Source organism: Lipotes vexillifer, unplaced genomic scaffold, assembly GCF_000442215.2.
Source record: "Lipotes vexillifer unplaced genomic scaffold, Lipotes_vexillifer_v1.1 scaffold341, whole genome shotgun sequence".
NCBI classification, from domain to species: domain Eukaryota; kingdom Metazoa; phylum Chordata; class Mammalia; order Artiodactyla; family Lipotidae; genus Lipotes; species Lipotes vexillifer.
In genome coordinates this window covers 1,642,812-1,667,879 of record NW_006797957.1, presented here as the reverse complement: position 1 = coordinate 1,667,879, position 25,068 = coordinate 1,642,812, and the positions used below count along the sequence as shown (strand labels likewise).

Below are 25,068 nucleotides of genomic sequence, written 5' to 3'. Positions count from 1 at the left end.
TTCCCTAGGAGCCAAGGGGTAATTTCATTTTTGTTTTGTTGTTGTTGTTGTTTGGCGTTTCAGCGAATCAGTCCTGCGCACATAAAGGACGCCGGGGCCGAGGAAGAGCCCTTTCTGTCCCCATTAGAAATTCATTCTCTTGGTCCCTAGAAGGAGGCAGGAGAATGGAAAGCCTGACAATTAAGCATCGCGCCCGCTCCCCACCCCCACCCCCACATTTTCCCTGGTCCTCCCTCGGGCGTGGCAGGCGAGCTAGGAGACCTGCCAGGTTCTCGCCTCCGGGGGTGATCTCTGCTGCTCCTTCATTAGCAGATCTACTCCCAGCCGACTGTATTTCATGTGCAGATTCCGCACCGTTCATGGTGCGTCAGCGCGGCTCTCTGGCTGTTGGGGTTGAAATACTTGAGTGAACCGTGCCAAATAGATTTGTCAAGTCTGCTGCAGTTTGATTCGATGCCATGAACGGGAGGCGGGGTGAGGAGGGGACTTGGGGGCAGTGCGGGGAGAGGCTTCGTCTACGCCCCCGGCGCTACCACTGAGCTTCTCTTTGTAGCTGCGGGATGGTGGGCGCTGTGCTTGTGGTGCTCAGTGGCGGGCTTGAAAGCAGAATTCAGCCAGCAGGACCTGTGAGCAAAGCCCAGCAGAGGTGGAGGCAACAGGCTGCTCTACTCCGTGGGGCAGGGGGAGGGTTTGCAGACACGAACCAGGGCACAGGGCGTGAGGAGGGGATGGTGATGTTTGGGGCAGAAATGTGGGAACTTGATTTCAATCCCCTGGTCACTGTCAACACCAGTACAGTATACCAAAGACCACGGAACTGGGGAAGTCAGAGAAAAACACGATTAATGAGCACTCAGGGTAGTGGAGGATGGCTGTGCTATTCCCTTGCAAAACAGTATTTACAGTTTGGACCCAGACTGGGCTAAGGCAAGGCCTGAGCCTATGGGGGGAAGGGGGAAGACTTCCTTGTGGGCGGGAAGCAAGGACCACCGAGGAACTCTTTTGCAGTCTCCCACAGCCTGTGAGCAGCCTCTTCTTAGGCTCTTTCCATCCAACAGGTAACGATGAGGCTGCCGATGAGAAAGGCATTACACTGTGGCCGGGAGTGTTGCAGATGTCCTCCCGGCAAAACACAGCCCAGTTACGCAGGCCACATGTACGGCACATCCCCAAATCCTCATTCAACTCCACATGCCATAAAAAACGGAACCTATGGGCTTCCCTGGTGGCGCAGTGGTTGAGAGTCTGCCTACTGATGCAGGGGACGCGGGTTCGTGCCCCGGTCCAGGAAGATCTCACATGCCGTGGAGCGGCTGGGCCCGTGAGCCATGGCTGCTGAGCCTGCGCGTCCGGAGCCTGTGCTCTGCAACGGGAGAGGCCACAGCAGTGAGAGGCCCGCATATCTCACACACACACACACACACACACACACACACACACACACACACAAACGGAACCTATGATTTTCCTTTGGGGGGACCCTCCTTACGCGTATTTATGGAGTAACCACAGGCAGAGAGCTCTTCTGCCTGTTAGAGCCCATATCTAGTCCACGTGCCCCCTTATATTATACAAATTGCTTCACATATATTTCTTCAGAAACCACAAGCATAAAGCTACTGCTTTGGTTTCACCAGCTGTATTAATAACACCCCAAACATAGACATAGTGTTGTAAATACAGTAGTAGAAGGTTTGTGTGTGTGTCTGTAATTACAGGCACAATTATGAACACACTGACCAAGGGAGGGCCGTGGAGAAAGATGGGCGGAGCTGGAAGGCAGGAGGCCTTGGCCAAGGTCCTGCTCACCTCTGAGATGCTGCTTCCGTGAGTCTGCACTGGAGGCAGTGAGACTGAGGCTGGTGTCAGGGCAGGAGGATAGAGGCCATGCCCTTATATGTCTAAGCAAAAGCCCTTGATTTCAGTTCTCCTTTATTCGGTAAGCATGGGCATCTTTCTTGCTGATACTGCTCTGGTCACCTTGCTCTTAGTCACAGTGTTGCTAGGCTGTTCTGACGTATTTGGAAGAAATCCCGGCTAAAAGAAAGGGTCTGTCGGATGCTACCTGTGTCCTGATGGCCAGATTGAGGATGGGAGGGTGAGGACGGAGATCAGGTAAGGTTTGGGTCCAAGAGTTTTCAGAATTACCCTGTAATGAGTAACAGAAATGCACTAAGCTCATCATATTAATGTAATGATGACTTCCAAGGGGCTTGGAGAACCCTCAGGCACTGGCCCATTTGCTTCAGAATTTAACAGTGTTTCAGACTGAGGCTCTCAAGGCAAAGTAATTTGCCCCAGGGACATGGGGAACCCTGGTGTCCCTTGGAAGGCACCGGTCACCAGGCTTTGACTTCAGGCCGGTGTTTCCATAATCCGATCCAGGTCTGGCTCACCATCTTGCATCCAGAGGGAAATTGGCTTCCTCCACGTTCCGTCCACGGGTCGAGAGGTGTGCATATTCATGGAGATCTGAAGTCAAGTCGTGCTTGGAGGGTATGGCTCCAAGCACGGGGCTCAGCATTTTGGATTTGGGGCCCCATCATAGAATCCTGAGATGTAGCGTTGAATGAACTTGCTCTGCGTTTGATTTGGCCACAGCCCTTCAGAACAAATAAACCCCCGCTTCAAAAATCCTCTGTACTACATTTATTTTCCAAATTAAAATGAATTGTTGTGAAAGCCATTTGAGAATTTAAAACCCTCTGTGAAATGATCAGAGACTTAAGAGGAGAGAGAGTGGTGTCATAAAACCACACCCCCCAAATCAGTCGGCTAACAGTTAGAACCATGTGGCCAGACCTTCTAGGATGATGCCCTACGTGACCTTGGAAATTTCTCTTCACAGCTCCGTGCCTCAGTGTTTCCGCCTGCCCTAATGGAATGGTGCTCTAGCTACTGTTGGCAGAGCACTTTGGGACCCGTGGATGGAAGGCTCTCTGCAGATATAACTAATGTATTAGACCCGCAGAGCTCTTCTTGAACAGAAGGAAGTTATCAATTTAAAAAGTAACAAGGGATACCCCATGGGATATTTACTGCGTCCTTTAAAATCACAGGTCTGGAAGGGACCTGATGAGTCATCCAGACTTCTCTCTGCATCTGACGGGGCCTGTGCTTCAGCTGCCTCAGATTAACGGTACCCCTCATTCTTCAGTTAGGAGTGCAATTATTCCTCCAATGAAAATTTTTAGGTTTTCCAAAAATACCTTTTTTTTAAGCTTCCTGGTGGATGACTGGCTTTTCCTTTTCCTTTTTTTTTTTTTTTTTTTTTTTGCGTGTTTTATGGCTCTGCAGAGTTTTTAAGGTTTTTTTTTGTTTTTTGGGTTTTTTTTGCGATATGCGGGTCTCTCACTGTTGTAGCCTCTCCCGTTGCGGAGCACAGGCTCCGGACGCACAGGCTCAGCGGCCATGGCTCATGGGCCCAGCCGCTCTGCGGCATGTGGGATCTTCCCGGACCGGGGCACGAACCCGTCTCTGCGTCGGCAGGCGGACTCTCAACCACTGCGCCACCAGGGAAGCCCCCTTTTCCTTTTTATTGTAATAATTTTGTTTACTGTCTATAAGATTAAGACAATGACTCAAACCATCAGCTAGCAGTGGGCATTAGACTTTAGAAGTCATGGATATGATTGCATCGTCTAGGGTTATATATGTTTAGAAGAGGGCTGATGACCTTTTCAAATTCAAGTCCCCCCAGTTTATCTGTGCCCCTCAATTATAACCAAGAAGAATCCAGGGCCCTTGGTAATTAAGTTTGTCCCTTATCCATTTGCCGTGGGGTGAGCTCAGACCTTTAGCCTCCCCACTTAGGAAGCTCCAGGGAAATTTTCATTATACACAAGCTTGGAACCTTTTCTCCATCAGGCTCCCATGGCTGGCTTCACCCAACTCCCATGGGTGCTGAATTGTCTCCGGGAGCTGAGGCCAGCCTCCCTGGTGCTTACAGCCTTGATGCTAAATTCCTCGTGCTTCCCAGGCCCCACTGTGCGTAGGGGCCAGTGGGGCAGAGCAGATAGCAGGGGATGTGGAACGGCACCGTGATTTTGCTTGGGCTGTGAAAACACACGCTTTGCCCTAACCTCAGCATCCCTGGATGAGCAGTGGGGTGAACACGTCTCCAGGTGGATTGTCAGGTTCTTTGCCATCACCGGTTCCCTGCTCTGTGCTTTCCTGAGATTTCACCCGGAAAAGGAGTGCAGGTGGCAGGTAGACTCAGCAACCTCATTCCCTGTAGCTTTTCTGCTCTCTTTTCCCCACCTGGAAGTTAAAGGTGCCTCCTTAAATAATGCGGCCGTGTTTTTGTAGGAGGTTTTCAATGTGGAGGCCCTTCCCACCCACGTAGAATGTGTGTTTCTGCCCCACGTTCACAGGAGGACTTCCGGCCCCTCGTTGCTCTGATGCTCCACTCTCTCCCACACCATCTCTCCTCCAGCCCCAAATCCCTGAGCTGCCCTCCTCGCCTTTCCTCCCTCATGCTTTCCTGTCTCAAATCCTGAAACCCTGATCCTGTTAGTATGCTGTGTTCCAGGGCTCAGTATCTTGTGGGGGTAACATAATCCCGCAGTAAATCTAAGGGGCCCCGCCAGGCACACACAGAGGGGGATGTGCACATCCCAGCATCTCAGCCCCCAGCCCCAGAATAAAAGCGGTCTCCCTGCCCTACAGCCCCCGACCAGCTCCCGCTTGCTTCTCTATCTCTTCCCTCACATCAGCAAAACTGCTTGATGACGAAAGCAGCCCTGAAGTAAAGGAAGAGGAGACAGGAGGGCATCGTGGTCATAAACGAGCATTTGGTGGCTAGGGAATTTCTCTGCCCTACCCGCATCCCTTCCCTCCCTTAAATTCTCTCTCTCTCTGTCTCTCTCTGTCTCTCATGTATATATATATATATCTATATATTACTGTTTTATGGCTCTGCAGAGTTTTTAAGGTTTTTTTTTGTTTTTTGGGTTTTTTTTGCGATATGCGGGTCTCTCACTGTTGTAGCCTCTCCCGTTGCGGAGCACAGGCTCCGGACGCACAGGCTCAGCGGCCATGGCTCATGGGCCCAGCCGCTCTGCGGCATGTGGGATCTTCCCGGACCGGGGCACGAACCCGTCTCTGCGTCGGCAGGCGGACTCTCAACCACTGCGCCACCAGGGAAGCCCCCTTTTCCTTTTTATTGTAATAATTTTGTTTACTGTCTATAAGATTAAGACAATGACTCAAACCATCAGCTAGCAGTGGGCATTAGACTTTAGAAGTCATGGATATGATTGCATCGTCTAGGGTTATATATGTTTAGAAGAGGGCTGATGACCTTTTCAAATTCAAGTCCCCCCAGTTTATCTGTGCCCCTCAATTATAACCAAGAAGAATCCAGGGCCCTTGGTAATTAAGTTTGTCCCTTATCCATTTGCCGTGGGGTGAGCTCAGACCTTTAGCCTCCCCACTTAGGAAGCTCCAGGGAAATTTTCATTATACACAAGCTTGGAACCTTTTCTCCATCAGGCTCCCATGGCTGGCTTCACCCAACTCCCATGGGTGCTGAATTGTCTCCGGGAGCTGAGGCCAGCCTCCCTGGTGCTTACAGCCTTGATGCTAAATTCCTCGTGCTTCCCAGGCCCCACTGTGCGTAGGGGCCAGTGGGGCAGAGCAGATAGCAGGGGATGTGGAACGGCACCGTGATTTTGCTTGGGCTGTGAAAACACACGCTTTGCCCTAACCTCAGCATCCCTGGATGAGCAGTGGGGTGAACACGTCTCCAGGTGGATTGTCAGGTTCTTTGCCATCACCGGTTCCCTGCTCTGTGCTTTCCTGAGATTTCACCCGGAAAAGGAGTGCAGGTGGCAGGTAGACTCAGCAACCTCATTCCCTGTAGCTTTTCTGCTCTCTTTTCCCCACCTGGAAGTTAAAGGTGCCTCCTTAAATAATGCGGCCGTGTTTTTGTAGGAGGTTTTCAATGTGGAGGCCCTTCCCACCCACGTAGAATGTGTGTTTCTGCCCCACGTTCACAGGAGGACTTCCGGCCCCTCGTTGCTCTGATGCTCCACTCTCTCCCACACCATCTCTCCTCCAGCCCCAAATCCCTGAGCTGCCCTCCTCGCCTTTCCTCCCTCATGCTTTCCTGTCTCAAATCCTGAAACCCTGATCCTGTTAGTATGCTGTGTTCCAGGGCTCAGTATCTTGTGGGGGTAACATAATCCCGCAGTAAATCTAAGGGGCCCCGCCAGGCACACACAGAGGGGGATGTGCACATCCCAGCATCTCAGCCCCCAGCCCCAGAATAAAAGCGGTCTCCCTGCCCTACAGCCCCCGACCAGCTCCCGCTTGCTTCTCTATCTCTTCCCTCACATCAGCAAAACTGCTTGATGACGAAAGCAGCCCTGAAGTAAAGGAAGAGGAGACAGGAGGGCATCGTGGTCATAAACGAGCATTTGGTGGCTAGGGAATTTCTCTGCCCTACCCGCATCCCTTCCCTCCCTTAAATTCTCTCTCTCTCTGTCTCTCTCTGTCTCTCATGTATATATATATATATATATATATATATATATACACACACACACATGAGAGAGACATCCTTTCTGATTCTGTATCTGGCTAAGTTCCCACATTCACTAGAATAAGAGCAGCTTTAAAATTTTTTTATAGTCTTTAAGGAAGAGTTTTAAGAGAGAAATGTCAGGACCATGATTTACAAACAGGAAAAAAAAGTCCATTACCTTAGCATCATTTCCCGAGTGCAGCATTCGCCCTCACCCACACCTGTTTGGTGCAACAAATTAATTAAACAGGATGGCATTCATTGATTAACAATTTATTTCTACGTGTAGCCCCAATGGCTAGCTTTAGAGAAAATGCAAGGGGAGGAGGTGGGAGTGGGAGGGCTGGGACTAGGTTCTGCAGTGAGGATGAGTCGGTACCATTGTTTCTGAGACAGATTTTTTAAATGCGCTCCTGGTTTCCCCCGTCTCTGCCCTCGACTCCTGTCATCTCTCTTCTCTGCCTGCTTTGTTCCCCTCCTTCAGTGTCTGTGCCAGGGAGATTGAAAAGGAGAACTTTGCGGGCTTCCCTGGTGGCGCAGTGGTTGAGAGTCCGCCTGCCGATGCGGGGGACACGGGTTCGTGCCCCGGTCCGGGAAGATCCCACATGCCGCGGAGCGGCTGGGCCCGTGAGCCGTGGCCGCTGAGCCTGCGCGTCCGGAGCCTGTGCTCCGCAACGGGAGAGGCCGCAGCGGTGAGAGGGCCCCGTACCGCTAAAAAAAAAAATTAAAAGGAGAACTTTGGATGCAACGCAACATGTATTAGTGGAGAGAAATATTTATTCTTAAAAAAAGGAAGAAGACGGTCTCCTGCACAATTTCCACCTCAGGGCTCCAACACTGTGTTGTCTGAAAAATTTCCTGCTTTCTGTGCAATCCCTGGAGCTGGCCACGTTCAGATATTTACAGCAAAATAGAAATAAACTACAGGTCACAGCATAGGGAATGAAGAGACGGGCATGCGCAGATGCAATACTGAAGCCCTATCAGGAGGGAGGCTATGCACAGAATGAGGGCCTGCCTCGTGGCGGGAGGTTAAACAGCCAGGAACAGTGTGAGGCTGCACCGTGTCCTTCCGCCAAGGAGCTCAAAGACTTTGACGGACATGGAGCCCCGGATGTTGATGGCAGAGATGACCGGTGTATGGGAGAGGGATGTGGGGCTGGCAGAGAATCCCCCCACATAGAGGCCTCCAAGGTAGGCCGTGAAACACTCACTGTTCTCAGCAGTGCCTGAGTCACTGCACACTCTTCAAAGAGGACTTTGGGAGGGGTCAGCAGGGAGAGGTGGTGTGACTAGAAATGCGGTGAAAGACAGAGAAAAGATGACCTCAGTGATGCTTTCTGGCTAGATGTTTCTTCTTAGAGTTTATATATTATTTTCTTTAATGTGTTTTTTACATAGTATTAGAGTCCATGCCTTACTAGCTCACAGGAGTGGTCAAAACATGTTGATTTTCTTTTCCTGCGGGGAGAAGATGCCGGGGGGGGAGGGGGGGGTTAAGTTGTAGATAACAACCAAATTGGGATAGTGGAAAGCAGCCAATTTAACTGGCAGATGCCCCCCTCCCCCCTGAGGTGCAAATCAGAAAATGCATGACGTGCTGCTGGTTTCTGATTCTGTCTTACTGAAAATAAACCAAAGGTCTCAGGAATCAATTGGAAAGTGTTGGATTATGTTCAGAATTCAGCAAGGCACCAAATGGATTATCCAAACCACTTCTTGTCCTGAATTATTTTTTAAACTTGGTTTATAGAAGTGCACTTGAAGAAATCTTTATGCTCACCATAGCTTCATATATATATATATATATATATATATATATATATATATATATATATATACCTTGAGTTAAATTTTCTTTACACATATTCAACAGATACATAGTGAATATTTTAAAGGCAAAGTTTTACTTATATGTTATGTATTTCTTATTATAATATTTATTATTTCACAAAAGTATTAAAACTTCATACATAGGAAAGATCTTAGACCAGATAATTTTTGACTTGTAATTAAAAAAGGGTCATACATGTCTTTTAATTTAAAAAATTACTTTTGCATTTAATGTCTTTATTCTTAACTATTTTAACAGTCTTTAGTTCTCTACTCTCTTTAATGAAATAATTATTTCTGTAACTCTAATCCCTTCCCATCACTCTGCTTCTCACTTTAACTCTGAATGTCAATGATATAAATTCCATGGTATCTCAACATATTGAAAGTACCAACTTGAAAGATAAGATGAGTTGTCTCTGAAGATTTTATGTGTGGGTTTTATCAGATACAATTTTGTATTTAGCTGCCATTTTAAAAGAATTACTCATTCAGCAAATGTTAAATATAACCAAAGTTGAATGTTTTAATTTTGTTTTCATTGATTGTTAGAGAATTTTAAATATAGTGTAATTAATTTCTTTTTTTAAAAATTTTTATTGGAGTATAGTTGAATTACAATGTTGTGTTAGTTTCAGGTGTATAGCAAAGTGAATCACTTATACATATACATATATCTATTTTTTTTAGATTCTTTTCCTATATAGGTCATTACAAAGTATTGAGTAGAGTGCTCTGTGCTATACAGTGTGGCCTTGTTTATTATCTATTTTATATATATATATATATATATATATATATATATATATATATATTAGTAATTACAACATTATCAACGCTATCCCCACCTCTTAAGAAGGTTAGGGTCACTTTGAACACACCTCCGGTTTTCCTTTGGGCAGGAAAGCAACCATATTAACATTTCTCTTTTAAAGTTAACAAAACTGTATACCATCTGTGACATCCAGCTTTTAAAGCAGATGTTAAAATGTGATCACCACGTTTGATATACGTCTATCTGGGTATGCCGTATGCTGACAAGCCACTGAGTTTTCTCAGCAATATGGACTCCTCACTGCAAAGTCATGGCCTGAAAATTCCTGGCCTCGAGGTGGGACTTGAGAGTCAGTGGCTTTCAGAACTTGAACTTCCCCAGTTGAACAAAGACCTATTTATTGCTTGTGACGTGGCTTCCAGTCCAATATCTGTCCTGGGTATCGTGCAGGCACTGGAGCCAGCAGGGAGGGCTGGTAGTGTTTAGTGTCTACCTGCAAGCGTGTTATCGACTTTATTTTCCTGAAGGAGAAATCAAGGTATCTAAGGTTTATTGATTGGCCTATAGTGATTCAGTGAGTCGGAAGGGAATAGGGAGTAAAACCAATTCCCCTGGCATCATCTCCCAAGCACACAACCCCTTACCTTGCAATGCCAGGACTGGAAGCCAAGGTTCCATCTCAGAGAATTTGATCTGAAAACATATGAAGGGTGATTCTGAAACCACAGAAGCATTGAAAAAGTCATAAAGATGTATAATGTATGATAGCATTTACCAGCTATAAATAGGGCAGTGCAAGGAGAAAAAATAGAGACCTTGGAAATCCATTGGGTCAGGAGAAATAGAAACTGCTTAATATTTCATTAAAAATGGATCTTCTTAAATTGCACTTTGATATCTTTGGACGAAAGACGATATGTAAGAACTAAGGTGTTGTTATTTATTACTCTTCGTTATTAATCATTTGAACTGTTACTGAACTAAAACATCAACAAGATATTTTCTCCCTCTGAGTGGGGCAGTCACCATGTGTTTTGGGCACTGTTTGAAGTATATGAAAATCCACTTCACTTGTCCACAAAAGCACTTAGGCTACAAGGGACAACGGTAACTAAAATGCCATGCTAGAAAGTGGACACTTCCGGGCCAGTTCTAAATGAGAAACTCTCGTGAAGAAAGCCTTAGAGTCTGGGGGCCAGAGCGGACCTTACAAATCAGCTCATACAATCCCCTCATTTAATGGAGGAGGAAATTGGGGCCTGGGGGAGGTAGAGAGATTTGCCCACACCTAGGAGCTAATTAACAGCAGAGTCTGGCTCCTGGTTCAGTGGTGTTTGGACTTTTTTTTTCCCACTACACCCACCTCCCAGTGAGAGGTGTACAAAAAGTTTATTAAAATAAGGTGGTATTCCTTCAGCCGAGGGTCCAGGGAGTGGAAGGCAGGCACAAGGTGAAGAGCAAAACAAGCCACCGAGAAGGACTTGGGCTTGGAAACAGGAAGGATAATTTGAGGTCACATTGAAAGAGGCGTCATCGGGTTCCAGGGGTGGGAGAACAGTGAGCAAAACTGAATAGCAGAATGAAGGTCAATTTGAGCACCAGGTAGATGTCCTCAGGGACACAAACCACGTGCCTGCCTCCCTTTCTGGCTGATGCCATTGTAGACAGAGATCCAGGGGCTCACCCAAGCCTGTGGCCACACGCATCCATGGGAAGACCAGCCCCTCCCCAGGTGTATACCCACACGTGTGTGCCCCCCGTGCCCACAGGCAGCCAGCCTTCCCAAGGCAGTCCACAGACAAAGTCATTTCCTTACTGAGGAAGACGAGGAAAGGTTTCTTGGTGCTGTCTGCCAAGGCTGAGAAATGAAGGGGTCAGATAAGATAAAATTGGATATTAAAAACATGAGACGTGCTGTGTTTCCAAACGGTACCAGCGTGGTGTGTACGCTGTGGATTAGCAGCTGTGTTAAAGTTCAGATCCACTCAACACTCCAATTGTGTATTCACGTGGGAAATCAAGCCCCCGCCCCTGCCCCCCTGCTTACGAACTCCTTAGCATCTCCTGTTGGAGGTCACACACAGCCACCGTCACCATCCTCAGGGAGTAGGCCAGTGGGGAACCCGCCACTGCTCACAGCAGCCGTCCGAAATAAGCAGAGGACTGCATCAGGCGCCTCTCTCTTCCCTTAGGCCTTCTCCCAGGTGTCAGAACTAACCCTCTTCCCTTCTGCTTTTGTGGCCCTTTTTCCTCCGCTTTGTCTTCTCGCCCCTCTGTGTCCTCAATCACTATGCAGAAAGCAGCCAAACCGAAGCTGGGAGGGATGGGTGGGCACGCAGTCCCGCCTTGGTACTCCCTGCCGTCCGCAGGGAGCAGGGGAGGAAACTGGCGGACTGGGACCGGGGCAGAGGCTCCCCAGGGGAGGACAAGCAGTGGCAAGGCTGGCGCGGGAGCTCCCCTGGAATCGGTGGACTCAACACCAGGAACGAGGGGTTGCAACTGAGTACCGTGGTCCAGGGAAAACTTGTTTCCTCCTCTCCTTCCCTCTGTTTCTCTCTAACAGGCCACTTCCCCTCATTTGGCCAAAGATATGATGGCTCTGAGCCTTCACCCCCACCATCAGTGGGATGCTCTTAACAGCTCTGACTTTTGACCTTCGCAAGTGGGAAATATAGAAGGTTCAAGGTTGCCAAATGGCAGAGTTCCTGGTTACAGTTCCTAAGGAAGCAAGGACCACGTTGTTCATTAGCTCTAAGCTTCTGGGCTGCTCTTTGCTGTTACTCGGATCATTCTACGTTGGGATTATAAACACCCTGGGAGCAAGCACATCACTGAACAGCAACTCTATTTCCATTCCACCCATGCTTGGGGACCTTAAGGGCTCCACGAGTCCTAGCCACCAACATAAACGCTGCAGATGTAGACGAGATGAGAGTCAAGGGAGAAAACCACAAGCCTGAAATCTAAAAACGTGGCAAGGGCTTGAGATCTGGACAGACATCTCTGAGCCTCAGTTTTTTCATCAATAAAATGGAAATAATAGTACTTACTTCCCGGAATGTTGTAGGCCTAATTATTTTTATACAGTGTCTGGCTCAATGAGATTCCAGTATACCATTTTCCCCATTCCCCTTATCCCAGGCCTGTCAGTGCCCAAACAGCTCGCATGTTATAGGTGCCAGGAGCTGAAGGAGCTTGTCCCCCTACCCAGGAGAAATTGCTAGTTGTTGCAGAGCTGCCTGTGAGTGGACTTACAGCCACTTGGTTGTTAGAGCTATGACAGGTATGATCTAGAAGTGATGGTTAGTTGGTCTTTCCCTTCACTCTTATCCAGAGCAACCAAGAGAAACTTACATATACTTGTTGCAGCTACTCTTTCTCCTTTTTTAATGGAGAACACAAAAAAGCACAAGGTCCATATGGCAGTTATTGATTTGGGCCATCTGGTAAGCTAGGACTTGCTCCTACCATGTTGGATTAGAAGCTACTCTGGAAAGCCTTTCCTCCCATAAGAGATGCATTGGTCAGATGGGGACAGGGATGGATTTCATTACAGGGCAGGGTCTACAGTGAGAGAAAGCCAGAGCAGGGCTCCAGCGGCCTGTCTGCAACCCTGACCCTACAACAAAGACCAGAAAGAACCAAGCAAGTGTTGACTGACACGGGGGCACCGGGGGTGGACAGCGCTCCCACCCTCTCACCCCTCCACGGAGCAGGGAGACCTCTAAGGAACTAACAGAAACAATTGTGAAGCACTTTCTGATTATAAAATACCCTGGAAATCTTTTTATAGGCCCGAAACCTGAGGAAAAGGGAAAGTCAAGTTCAATCTAGTGAGAGAGGTCCACAACCCTAAAAGATGACATTGTTGCTCCATTTTTTGTTTGTTTGTTTGTTTGTTTTTTTCTTTTGCGGTACGCGGGCCTCTCACTGTTGTGGCCTCTCCCGTTGCGGAGCACAGGCTCCGGACGCGCAGGCTCAGCGGCCATGGCTCACGGGCCCAGCCGCTCCGCGGCATGTGGGATCCTCCAGGACCGGGGCACGAACCCGCGTCCCCTGCATCGGCAGGCGGACTCTCAAGCACTGCGCCACCAGGGAAGCCCCTGTGGCTCCATTTTTAAAGGATATTCTACTTTCTTTTTCCTCTGTCTCTGTCTCTGTCTCTGTCTCTGTCTCTGTCTCTGTCTCTGTCTCTGTCTCTGTCTCTCTCTCTCTCTCTCTCTCTCTCTCTCTCTCTCTCTCTCTCTCTCTCTCTCTCTCTCTCTCGACTTCTGAAAGTGTTTTCCTTTCGTGGTGCCTTCCTCTGCTGGCCCTCAGGCCCAGAGGCAAAATTTTCCTTCCCTCCAAAAGTTTTTGTGAAGACCATGTATTGTTTTCAACTTAGAGCAGTGTGAGAAATTAAATTTTTTTCATGGTGTTTCTAAAACAGCACCAAACAACAAACCCACTGATTATTTCTAAGCTCAAGGGAAATAAAATTGAACAGACGTTTCCCTCTCCGTCAAAGACTGCGTGGCTCACCTACATACGGGGATTGCTATAACATGGATTTGTGTGTGATATTACAGGTCTTCCAAGCCAACAACGATGCCACGGAGGTGGTTCTGAACAAGCTGCACTCACCGCTGCTGACACGCTTCGTCAGGGTCCGTCCACAGACCTGGCACTCGGGCATCGCCCTCCGCCTGGAGCTCTTCGGCTGCCGGGTCACAGGTGAAGTGGGGCTCCTGTGAGGTCAGGGAGCTCTGCGCCCCCTTCCAGCCCTCTGCAAACAGCTTGATTGCACCACGTGACCTTAACAGAAGGCTGGCTTTTACATGTAACTCCCTGTATGGGTATTGAATGCACACTGACTCTGGACCCTGCCTTGCTGGCTACCATTTCTTCACGCACGCTCCACTCACTCATTCGCTGCACAAATACTTATGGAAGGCCCACTGTGTGCCAGGCCACACATTGGGAGCTGGAAGTGAATAAGAGAAGGGAACCAGCAGATGGGGTCTCTGACATGCTGGAACTTTCAGGCGGGTAGGCAAGATAGATAATAAACAAATGTAAGTACAGGGGTAATTATACACTAAGATGCATGTGTGAAGGAAAAGGACAGGATACTCTGAGAGTGAGTGAGGGGACCTCATAGAGTGTTGATCGAAAGTTTGGGGACAGCCTTTCTGAGGATGCGACACTTAAACTCGGGGATGAGTAAGGGGTAGTCTGATGGTGACTGAGGGGAAAAGCATTTTGGGTAGAGGGAACAGCATGTTCCAGGATGCTGGCAGGATGCAGGGCAGTAAAGAGCTGTGGTAACACATGTGAAATTAAGATCTGGTCCCAGGAAGGGTTCCATCTAGTTCGAGAAATAATCCCCCAGGTAACAGTTCCAGGCTCAGCTGAGCTCCCCTGCACTCACTGCCCCTAGGAGGATCAATGGGGACTGTGTCACCAAGGATGTGAGAGTCCTTGGCTAACAACATGAGACACTCGGCCATGCCAGGCACCACACTGAGATCTTTTATATTGTAACTAACAGAATCCATGCAACAACCCCCAAGAGGTAAGTACTGCTATTAGCCCTCCTTTAGGCCTGGGGAAACTGAGGCACAGAGCACTTCGATTATTTTCCCAAAGTCACGCAACTAGTAAGTGACAATGCAAATGTGAATCCAGCCAGTCTGGTGCCCAGCTGGGCTCTTAACCACAGTGCTATCCCACCTTGAAATGCAAAGAAATCAGTGCTGACTTAAAAGTGTTTGATAGTCAGGTTCTTTGACAGTTCCCTTCTGATTGGGGGTGGTTCCAGTTAGCAGGGTACCAGCATGACCTCTTGTATCTTCTTCCCTCTCCGCAGACGCCCCCTGCTCGAACATGCTGGGGATGCTCTCGGGCCTCATTGCCGACTCCCAGATCTCTGCTTCCTCCACCCGCGAGTACCTCTGGAGCCCCAGTGCTGCCCGCCTGGTCAGCAGCCGCTCAGGCTGGTTCCCTCGGATCCCTCAGGCCCAACCGGGCGAGGAGTGGCTCCAGGTAGACCTGGGAGCGCCCAAGACCGTGAAAGGCGTCATCATCCAGGGAGCCCGCGGAGGAGATAGCATCACTGCCGTGGAAGCCAGGGCGTTTGTGCGCAAGTTCAAAGTCTCCTACAGCCTAAATGGCAAAGACTGGGAGTACATCCAGGACCCCAGGACCCAGCAGCCGAAGGTAGGATGTTCCCGGAGGACTCCCTAACCTTGCCCCAAACAGGGAGGTTGATTTGGGGGATGTTGATTTCCCATCTAGATGATCATCACCAACCCCTGCCTGTCAAACAAATATTAACTGAGAGATTACTTTGTGCCAGGCCCTCTGCTAAATGCCTTATTTTACCCTTTACAACATCTCTAGAAGGTAGGTCCTTTCGTCCCTCCCATTTTAGAGGTAACAAAACTGAGGCTTGATGTCATGCCAGGGTCATACAGTACCTGTGGTAGAGCCATGATTCAGACACAAGTCTCACTCCAGAGCCCAAATGCCTAACCACTACTCAACACTGCCTTCCTACTGTCTTGGGCACTCTTTCTACCCTGTTTCAGATAAAGTGTCCTTGGAACTGGCCAGACATCCAAAGGGGATGTGGTTTTTGGAGGCTTAACCATAGAAACTAGTGAATTACTTCCAAAAACAACTGTGTTTCTCTGAGTGTTGCTGCACTCCTTTGTATTTTCCTGGGCTTGACTGCTTAGATCTTTCTTGACTCTCACATGGAGGCTGGGAAGAGGCAAAAGAAACTACTCCAGGCCAGAAGCGCAGGCCAGTGTAACACACCCTCCTGCCATCGGAGGAGTGAAGGTCAGCCCTCAACGAGGGGCACCAAGGAGCCCCAGGAAAGGGAGAGGACATCACAGCCCTGTCCCCCTCCGGGTTAATCTCCTTCATTGCTAAGTTACCCCTCATTTTCCTCAGAAGAGCAGGGCCCCTAATAAGGAAGGGGTATCACATGTCTCTGTTTAGCAAATGTTTTCCATTCTTAATGCAGAGGCAAGGTCTGGGTTGGAGGTTTTGCAGTGCTGATGTAAACTCCCAGCTCATAATTCCAGCGGCTTGGAAAGGCTCAGTGCTTGGTAACTGGAACCTTCAGTGGATGGAGCAGAAGTCGGACCACTGGCTCCCCCAGGGACAGCTGACCCTGGCTCTTCTTTTTTTGTTTTTTTTTTCCCCCGGTACGTGGGCCTCTCACTGTTGCGGCCTCTCCCATTGAGGAGCACAGGCTCCGGACGCGCAGGCTCAGCGGCCATGGCTCACGGGCCCAGCCGCTCCGCGGCATGTGGGGTCTTCCCGGACCAGGGCACGAACCCGTGTCCCCTGCGTCGGCAGGCGGACTCTCAACCACTGTGCCACCAGGGAAGCCCCACCCTGGCTCTTCTTGACTATTCTGGGGGCCTCGGAAAGGAGATGATCTTAGCCAGGGTAAGAGCCTGCCCTCCCCATGACAGTGCCCCCCTTTTGGAATTGTGGGCATCCTGCAAAATGATTTGGCTCTGCCTCATTCCTAGATGCTAATCAGCTACAGCCCCTGGCACACCTGCACACCAACAGTCCCCTAAGTTACTTGTTCACAGGTATGCTCTGGGTTGGGTCCCCCACCCGGCTTCAGCCAGGGCAGCCCCACTGTCATCAATTTTATGTAGTGTGTCTTTAGGTGAGGTTTCTTTGGACAGAATTTCTTCCACTAAACCAAGGTTGGGGGAACACAGTCTTAGATTATCAGGGTGTGACCAGTGGAAATTGTCATTAGCCTAGAAAAGGGATGGTCACTTTCCCTTCAGCCTCTCAGTGACCTGGCATTTTCTAAACCTAGACTTTCAAGCTGGGACTTTCTAAATCTAGACTTTTAAGCATCTGGGAAAGAACTTCTTCTTCTAGTAAACCGAGAACTTCAGAACAGGCAAGACAGCCTAAATGCCCTTCACTCCTCTCTAGCCAAATCCAGCTTAAGACTCACTCAGAGCCGAATTCTGAGTCCTTAGTTTCACTCCCAGGATAGAGAACAGAACCCAGCAATTGCCACTTTCATCTGCTCCCCATTTGCCGTGTTTCTGGGACCTCTCAAATGAATAAAAACCTTGGTCTGAGAATGGGGCTCCCACGGACCAAAATGGGCAGTGACCATGAATTAACTCTGAAGCTGCCTGCTGGTTGGATGTGAGGGGTGAGGTGGGAAGGGGGGAGGAAGGCGCAGAAAGGAGGAGTGAGGAGGGCTCCCACCTAAGAAGGGCTGATCAACCTGTCTCCCCTGCAGCTGTTTGAAGGGAACATGCACTACGACACCCCTGACATCCGGAGGTTTGACCCTGTCCTGGCGCAGTACGTGCGGGTGTACCCTGAGAGGTGGTCCCCTGCGGGCATTGGGATGCGACTGGAGGTGCTGGGCTGTGACTGGACAGGTAAGGCCCTCTTTCCACTGTGGGTCTCACTCACATGGTCTCATGACCCCGGCTTCCTAGGATGGCCTGGGAGGAGGTCAGACCACGACGGGGACGCGGCAGAGGGGCAGCCATCCCTGGGGTGAAGCCCCATCAGTTCAAAACGCTGCTGCCTCCTGCCTGCCCTGGGCAAACCACCGGCACTGCAGCCTCTGGACTCAGGACAGCTCCTCAAGGGATGTGCTTTGTCATTTTTAAAGGATCATTTCAGTCCTCCAACCCCAGTCTCTCAAAAACAAATCATAACCACACACTGCCCACCCAAATTCAATTAGACCCTGACTCTTCAGGCCAGAGGGCTGTGGCTGTTGATTTAGGGAAGAAAAAAAAATGCTCATGATAATAAAGTAATCGGTTTATGTCTGAATCTGGCCTCCAGATGTCTGTGGCTAAGAGACTTCATTTTCATTTCGAAGCCACATCTGTAAAAGGCATTTATTTGCTCACGAGGGACCCTGTTGCAGGGGAGCTGCCGAGAGCCCGACTTCTTCCCCGTGTGCCGCAGGAGGCTCGCTGGGCTCTACCCTGCGTCGCAGGCCCTGGGAGCACCTCCGAGTCTCCTGAACGAAGATGAGGCCCGCTGATCATGGCCACCCTCCTGGTTTCCCGGGAAGCACCCTATCCATCCTTCCGAGTCGGGTCCGCCTCCCCTCCAGGCCCCGCCCTCCTCCCCGGGGCAGGGCTGGGACAGATCCCAGCTCCAGCCGGAGTCGGAGCTCGCTCGCTGCCTGCCGAACGGAGCTTGGGTGGGGCCGGGGCGGGGCAGCAGGCAGGAACCCGGCCCCAGGTATCTCCATTTTCCTGTATGTGCCGTACCTGTCAGCAGCTCCCCCAGCAGGGGATCGTGGAGGATTAGTAAAGAGCATGTCGGAGAAGTGCTTTTGGCTCCCGGGGAGAAAAGTGCTGCCTGTGTGCCGTTATGATGGCGCCGAGGAAGTGTCCCGTTGAGGCACGAAGGCTGGGAATCGGGCCTAAATTAGCCTTTCTCACCTTTCAATGGAAGGCAGGCGCAGTGAACATATTTTAGTGGGAAGACACTTTACTCCCCATCACGGAGTGAGGCCAGGTTCCCTGCAGCCTGCTGAGCGTTCCTCACCCGTCCTCTTGCAGGCGCTGAAAACTGCCCGCCAACAGTGACACAGGCTGGCTTCTTCTGGCCAGAATCAGAGGCTTAGAGATGCAGGGGACCCGAGGGCTTCTAGGCCACTGGCTTTCCAACGTTTCTGACCACCATCCACAATTTAAAATAAATTTATATCATGAGCCACTCGAATTACAAGCATGCGTGCACACACATACACACACACACACACACACACACACAAGCACACATACACGTGTGTGCTTATGGGATATAGTATATCATTAAGCACCTGGACTCTGGGGGCAGATCGCCAAGTTCAAGTCCTGCCTCTGCAGATCTCGGTTATCCTAGCTGAAGGAGCCGGGGGGGTGGGGGGTGACCATAGTATATCTATGCCCCCTCAGGGTTATCATGAGGATTCAATAAAATAATGGATATAAAATACTTAGCCTGCTGCTTGGCACCTAATAAACTTGTTATGGTAAGTAAGTGTGACTGAAACAAAAGGTTCCCGAAGCGGTGCTCATCCTTGCCACGTGAGTATACTCTGAAATATTATAGCCCCTATTTTAAAACGCTAGTCCTAACTCATGAAATTGATCTACAACCTGTTGACAAGGGTGACATACAGTTTGAAAAAAAAAAATCACCGATCTAGGCCAATGCCTCCTTCACAGAGAGCGAAACTGAGTCCCAGAGAGAGGAGCCACTTGCCAGAAGCCGATCAGCTACCTGAGGGCTGATTCATACTTCCGCCCTGTCCATGGTCCTCCGTGCCACGCCTCTTCCCAGGCTGGCCCTGCTTTATGACTGGCTGGACAATTGCTATCGGCCTTTTCCTCCTATTGCCCCCCGCCAAGCTGGCCCAAATTACACCGGTGATGATCAGCAACAGGTTTCTCATTTCAAAGTCCTCCTGGCCGTTCCTTGGAAGATCAGAGTAGGGGCTCCATACCCTCCACCCAACCTCCTTCCCTTTGAAGTCTCTGACATCTGTTTTCAATTGCTGGGGAGCGTAGTTTGATGGGCAGTTAGCTCTAAGTGTCCAGTACAAACACAGTGGACACAGAGGCCGGCTACCGTTTCCTCACTTTCATTCACACGGCCTGCCCTCTCATTGCCTCGCCCGCCCCCTGTGCCCCTGGATTTAACATTATCTCTCTGCCACCCAGCTCACCCACTCAGCTACCTAACATTTCCAGGAACCTCTCTCCCAGCCCACGTGGCTTTCTGCTTGTCAAATTTCCATTCATTTCTGTGACTCATCCTTGTTCCCTTCATTCCTACCCCAAAAGGATAACAGGGGAAGTAATGGGCTGGGCTGAGTTACTGCAGCTAAATAATTTGACAGGGCTGCTTCACCTGTTCATTTGTTTGTATTTCAAATGATTACTTCTTGCCTTGCTGACCATAGTTTGCTTTACAGTGGAGTTTGAGATTCTGTGACACAGTAACAAATATGAACTTACAAGTTAGGACGCTTTGAGGTTATTTGCCCAGCCACGTTTGGTTACCTGCTACTTGTATTTTGAATAAGTTGCCAACATTGACAGGTCTGGAGATTTTGTTTGTTTGTTTGTTTCATGCGAGGAAAAAAAAAATCTTTCTGCAAGATCTGGCCACACTGGGCCACCTCGCCTCGGTTCCTCAACCTGCTGGAACCAGTCACGTGGTGGCCTCCTTTAAACCAGGTGTGCGGGACCCCCTCTGCCATCTCCTGTCCCAGCCTTTACTCTCCCAGCCCCCAGCAGGCCATCCTCCCTTACCGTAGCAGTTAGCCTCCTAGAAGCATTTGAATTTGCTTGACCTAAGGCACAGCCCCAAATTATTTCCACTGAATGGAGCCTGAGTCACTTTGAGCCCATATTCTTTTCCACCCGGTTTTGTGCAAACACGAGCAACGATGTCTGGGGTCGCACCTCCCAAGCTGTCTGGCTTGGCTATGACTTCAGCCGTTGTGCCTCTGATTATCTTGTAATAGGTGGGCCCCCAGGTCAGGTTAGCTTTGGTTCCGTCTGACTCAGAGAAGGCAGAGAAGAGAAGGCCCGTTCCACGTGCATGAGACACGACAGCAGTCACCCAAGGGGCTGTGCACAGACAGGTGTTTTCCACAGGACGGAAGCTCACTCCATTAACCCCGATTTTTTTCAAACCACTTTTGATGGGTGTCCTTCATTGCTTATGTGTGTGTGTCACCCACATCTGTGTCTGAAACAGAACACCCAGAGCATGGTTGAGCCCTGCCTGTGGTCAGTGTCACCCACATTCATTACTGCCTGGCGTGCATGGCCTTTTGTGCTGGCCTCAGGGCCTCTGCTGTGGAGTAGAGTGTGGGTTTGTGTTCATGCCTCCATTACGGCTGTTTCTACAGCTTGGGACCATTCTCCTTAACGCAGGCCATGGTCCTGACGTCATCACAGCACACAGAAGTGACTTCATGGGTGTGTGTGTGTCCATCTTGGATTTCCTTTTTTCTTCCTTCTTGAAAGGCCCACCCTTGGAGAGGAGACTTAATATTTGGCATCTTCCTGCTGGGTTTTGACACAGGCTGCTGCACGTGGTGTTCACTCCCCTTCCTTTGCCTTTCTGCAGACTCAAAGCCAACAGTTGAGACACTGGGACCCACCGTGAAGAGCGAAGAGACCACCACCCCATACCCCACTGACGAGGGGGCCACGGAGTGCGGGGAGAACTGCAGCTTTGAGGATGGTGAGGATGGGGCCAGAGCTGTATTTCATCCAGGATGGTATGGGTGCCGGCCAGTCGCAGTGGAGGCTGGCCCATGGCTGGGGCCGGGAACTGGGGGTCCCCTAGGTCAGAGGTCAGGGAAGTGTGGTACTTAGGGGCTTGGGGCAGTGGCTATTTCCAACCAATCTAGAAGCATTCAGATATTGGCACAACCAGTACAGCCCTACATCAGCTGAGATAAGGGGCCATCCAAGGAGGATGCCTCCCTCGAGTAGTCTCGTTTCCTAGCCCTCACTTCGTATCTTTAGAATCCACAATTGTGATCGCCCCTCCTGCTAAGCTTGTCTCCGGGGCACAGTCAAGGGAAGATCTGGCTGTCATCTGCGTGACTTGGTCAGTGGAGCGCGATAGGTTAACTCAGCAGTTAACCATGATTTAATGGCGTTGCCCTGTGTCTTTTACCACCACCGGTTGAGAAAGCCTGACAATTAGGATTATAAGATAGGGCACCACATCCTCCACGAGGCGAGCGCAGGTCAGTGACAAAGACAGAGGTACGAAAAGGCACCTCACCCATTCCTCAAAACTCAGGGCCTCCTATTTGCGATTAGTCTCTTCACATGGGAAATCGACTGCATTTTCATTTTATCTTCTAAGCATATCCAAGTTAGAGAAAAACAATAGTTGGAAGAGCCCAAAAGGACATCACAGTTTCAATCTTCCTGCTAAGGTCACAGAATATGAAGACATTCCTAACAAACCACAAAGTTTGGAACACCTGGCATTTGGGGCTAGAATTTAATGCTTGACGGCCTCAATTTACAGTAAATTACTGATCATTATTAAACGTTCATTAAACCAAATGAGGGAAGATTGGTGAAGAGGCTTGGGAAGTGATGGAGACATAAAGACGTAGCACTGAGTCAGTAGGTAGATGGTGAAATCTGTGGATCCACACCCTTAGACACTTGACAGTATGAGAAACTGCAAGGATGCAGTGGACGTCTCCCCAACATGGCTACAGGAGAGCCAAAAATAAATGCTGAAGTTGTGTGACTGCAAATTGATAATTTAATGCATATGCTCTCAGGAATGTGCTTTTGTACATTGCGTGGGCCGGGGGACACTCTTGGTCAGGGATAGTTGAATACAGAATTCTGACATTTTAATGAACTTGTTTTTGTTTCATGAAGAGGAGAAAGAGACTTGGAGAATCTTCCAAGACATGTTTGAAAGAGTTTGAGAGCCAAAAGTGGAGCGCTCTCATTTACTGTGTGGTGTTGGATTAGCAGGGTTTGCTTGGTGCAGGGCAAAAGGAGGGGGTTTTGTCTAAATGGCAATCCAAAGGAAAATGTAAGGACTTTCAGAAGTTTAATATAATTTTCCCGTTTATAGTGGTTTGTTTCATTTGGGGTTTCTTTGGTGGTTCCTCCCCTCTCGCTTTTTTTTTTTTTTTTTTTTTTTTGCAAAAGATCTCTTTGTGGAATTGGGTTCCTGAGATACAGTATGCGTATAAACATTAGAGAGGAATTATGGTATATTGAATTACTCCATATTTTTGAACGGAAAAATAGAAACTTAGAAGTTCGGGAAAAGGGGATGGGGAGGGCTAAGGGCTGACTTTTCCAAGCCACAGGTTGATGCTTCAGTAATAGATTCCATGTGTTTCTTCTCAGCTCAAGCTGACTTTGGCCAAGGGTGGGCAAGTATTAAATATTCTTTCTTGGGAAGGGGAGACACGAGCAGGACCCGGTGGCAACCTGCCGCCAAGGCCAGCAGTGCCCTTCCCCTCAGAGGTGATCCGTCCTCGCCCCCCGGGGCGGGAGCAATGTGTTTCCACCAGTCGACTGTTCCCTTTAGACTTCCTAACCTGCCTTCCCCATGGAAATTCCTCTCTGGGAACCCTGAGAGAGGAAGTGAAAAGGCCAAAGACCCCACTTCCTCCCTGCTACCAGCGTTAGCCAACACTTTTCCGCTGTCTCCGCAGCTACTGAGGACAAGAGTCCAAATCTGGGTTCCCGTTTCCTCTCTTTCCCCACCTCCACCCCACCCCCGACTTAGTCACGTGTTCGGCACCAGCTCAGACTGGATTTTTAGAGCTGAGTGGAACCTCCAAAGAAACCCTTTGGGTTCGGTCTATTCGCTTAGAGGTGAACAGCCGAGCAGACGGGGGCGAGCCATTGTGTGGTCTCTTAGATTTCCATTCTCTGCTGTCCCTGGAATCCTGGCGTTCAGGCACTCCGAGCCATGTAAAATTATTTTTCCTCCTGGTCAGCGCTGAGCTGGGCGGCAGGCTGGTCTGGTCCCCTCGATTTGCCCTAACATGCCAAATCTCCCGCCTGGCAGTGCCTCCCCCAGGGATGCTGAACTGACCCGGTCTTCTGAAACAAGAGGCCTGGCACAGGGAGGTGAAGGGCAAAGAAGCCTCCCTTGTTTCCAAGATCACTTTCTCCTCCCTGGCCAGCACATCCCGTATTTGGAATTTCACCTCTCCGGATGCCAACGGGCTGTCCATCACTGCTGACAGCCAGGTTGGCAGGATCCTGCCTTCCACTGAGGCAATGGGGAGACATTCTTCTCTGGCATTTTAGGGAACAGCAATTTCCACATTTGTCCGCTCTCCAGGGTGGACAGAAGAGGCCGATTAGAGCCTGAAGCCATTTGGTGGCCTCATTTATAATTGCTTACTATGGGAACCACTGGCAGCCTTGGCTTTCATGCCTGGGAAGGATGAGACCAAAGGCTGACCCGAAAGCCAACAATCACCAAGATGAGTTAAGTGAATAAGCAAAGGGAGCCATTTCTTTCTCTGCTCTCCCCTTAGGCCCTGCCAGCCGTTTAAATAGCACCACTGTGGCTGTTCTCCGAAACCATTTCATTTGACTTATTTCGGGGTTTTTGTTTTCCCTTTTAGACAAAGATTTGCAGCTCCCTTCAGGATTCAACTGCAACTTTGATTTCCCCGAGGAGCCCTGTGGTTGGATGTACGACCGTGCCAAGTGGCTCAAAAGCACCTGGACCGGCAGCTCCGGCCCCAGCGACCGAACGTTTCCAGGTAAGCCAGCATCGAATTAAGCGATGAGAGAGTTAAGGCCAGCCTGCGCCATGTTTTTCAGCTCCACATTCCCTGACAAGCTTCATAACTTCACAGAACAATCCTCTGCTCTTTGCCTGAAAACCACTGGCCTTTACTGACAATGTCACCCGACGGAATAGCCGGTTGGTGGTTCCTGGCCCGCTCTTGTGATTACAGAGCAGCCTGGAAGCTGGGAGGGAGCGAGAGAGGCCAAGATCAAAGAAGAGGAAAGGAAGAGCAATTAGGAGGTCCTAGGAGAGGGGATGAGTCAATGTCCCTTTGTTCCCGTAGCCAGCTCTCGATGCCACCATCACAGAGCCCCTTGTGACTCCAAGCTGGATATTGTTCCTAAAATGGCTCATTGGGAAACTCCTGGCCCCAAGTCTGACTGATACTTTTTGGAGGGTATCATCACTTCTGTTGAAAACCAAGTCGAGGGCCTGAAATGCTGCCACACCCATGGGTGTCTAGCAGAGCTGCCTGGCACTTGGCCTCTTGAAGCGTGTTGCTGCCAGTCGTTGGAATATTGTGAAGCCGCCCTCTTGGTTTCAGAGAGCCCCATTTCAGAGGCTCTTCTGGCACTGTTGGTAGAGAGGGGTTGCCTTTAGCCCTTCTAAGCAGGAGTTG

The 25,068-nt window shown here is 49.6% G+C and overlaps 1 protein-coding gene across 5 annotated transcripts in view; it reads left to right on the top strand.

The window, feature by feature from the left end:
• Positions 1-25,068, top strand: part of NRP2 (neuropilin 2) — a 115,963-nt gene that overhangs the window by 48,905 nt on the left and 41,990 nt on the right. For all 5 annotated transcript variants that reach the window (XM_007470001.1, XM_007470002.1, XM_007470000.1 and 2 more), the window contains exons 8-12: positions 13,703-13,847; positions 14,983-15,332; positions 17,410-17,554; positions 21,270-21,386; positions 24,280-24,420. In XM_007470001.1, coding sequence (XP_007470063.1) covers positions 13,703-13,847; positions 14,983-15,332; positions 17,410-17,554; positions 21,270-21,386; positions 24,280-24,420 — 898 coding nt within the window. The remainder of the gene's footprint in view (positions 1-13,702; positions 13,848-14,982; positions 15,333-17,409; positions 17,555-21,269; positions 21,387-24,279; positions 24,421-25,068) is intronic.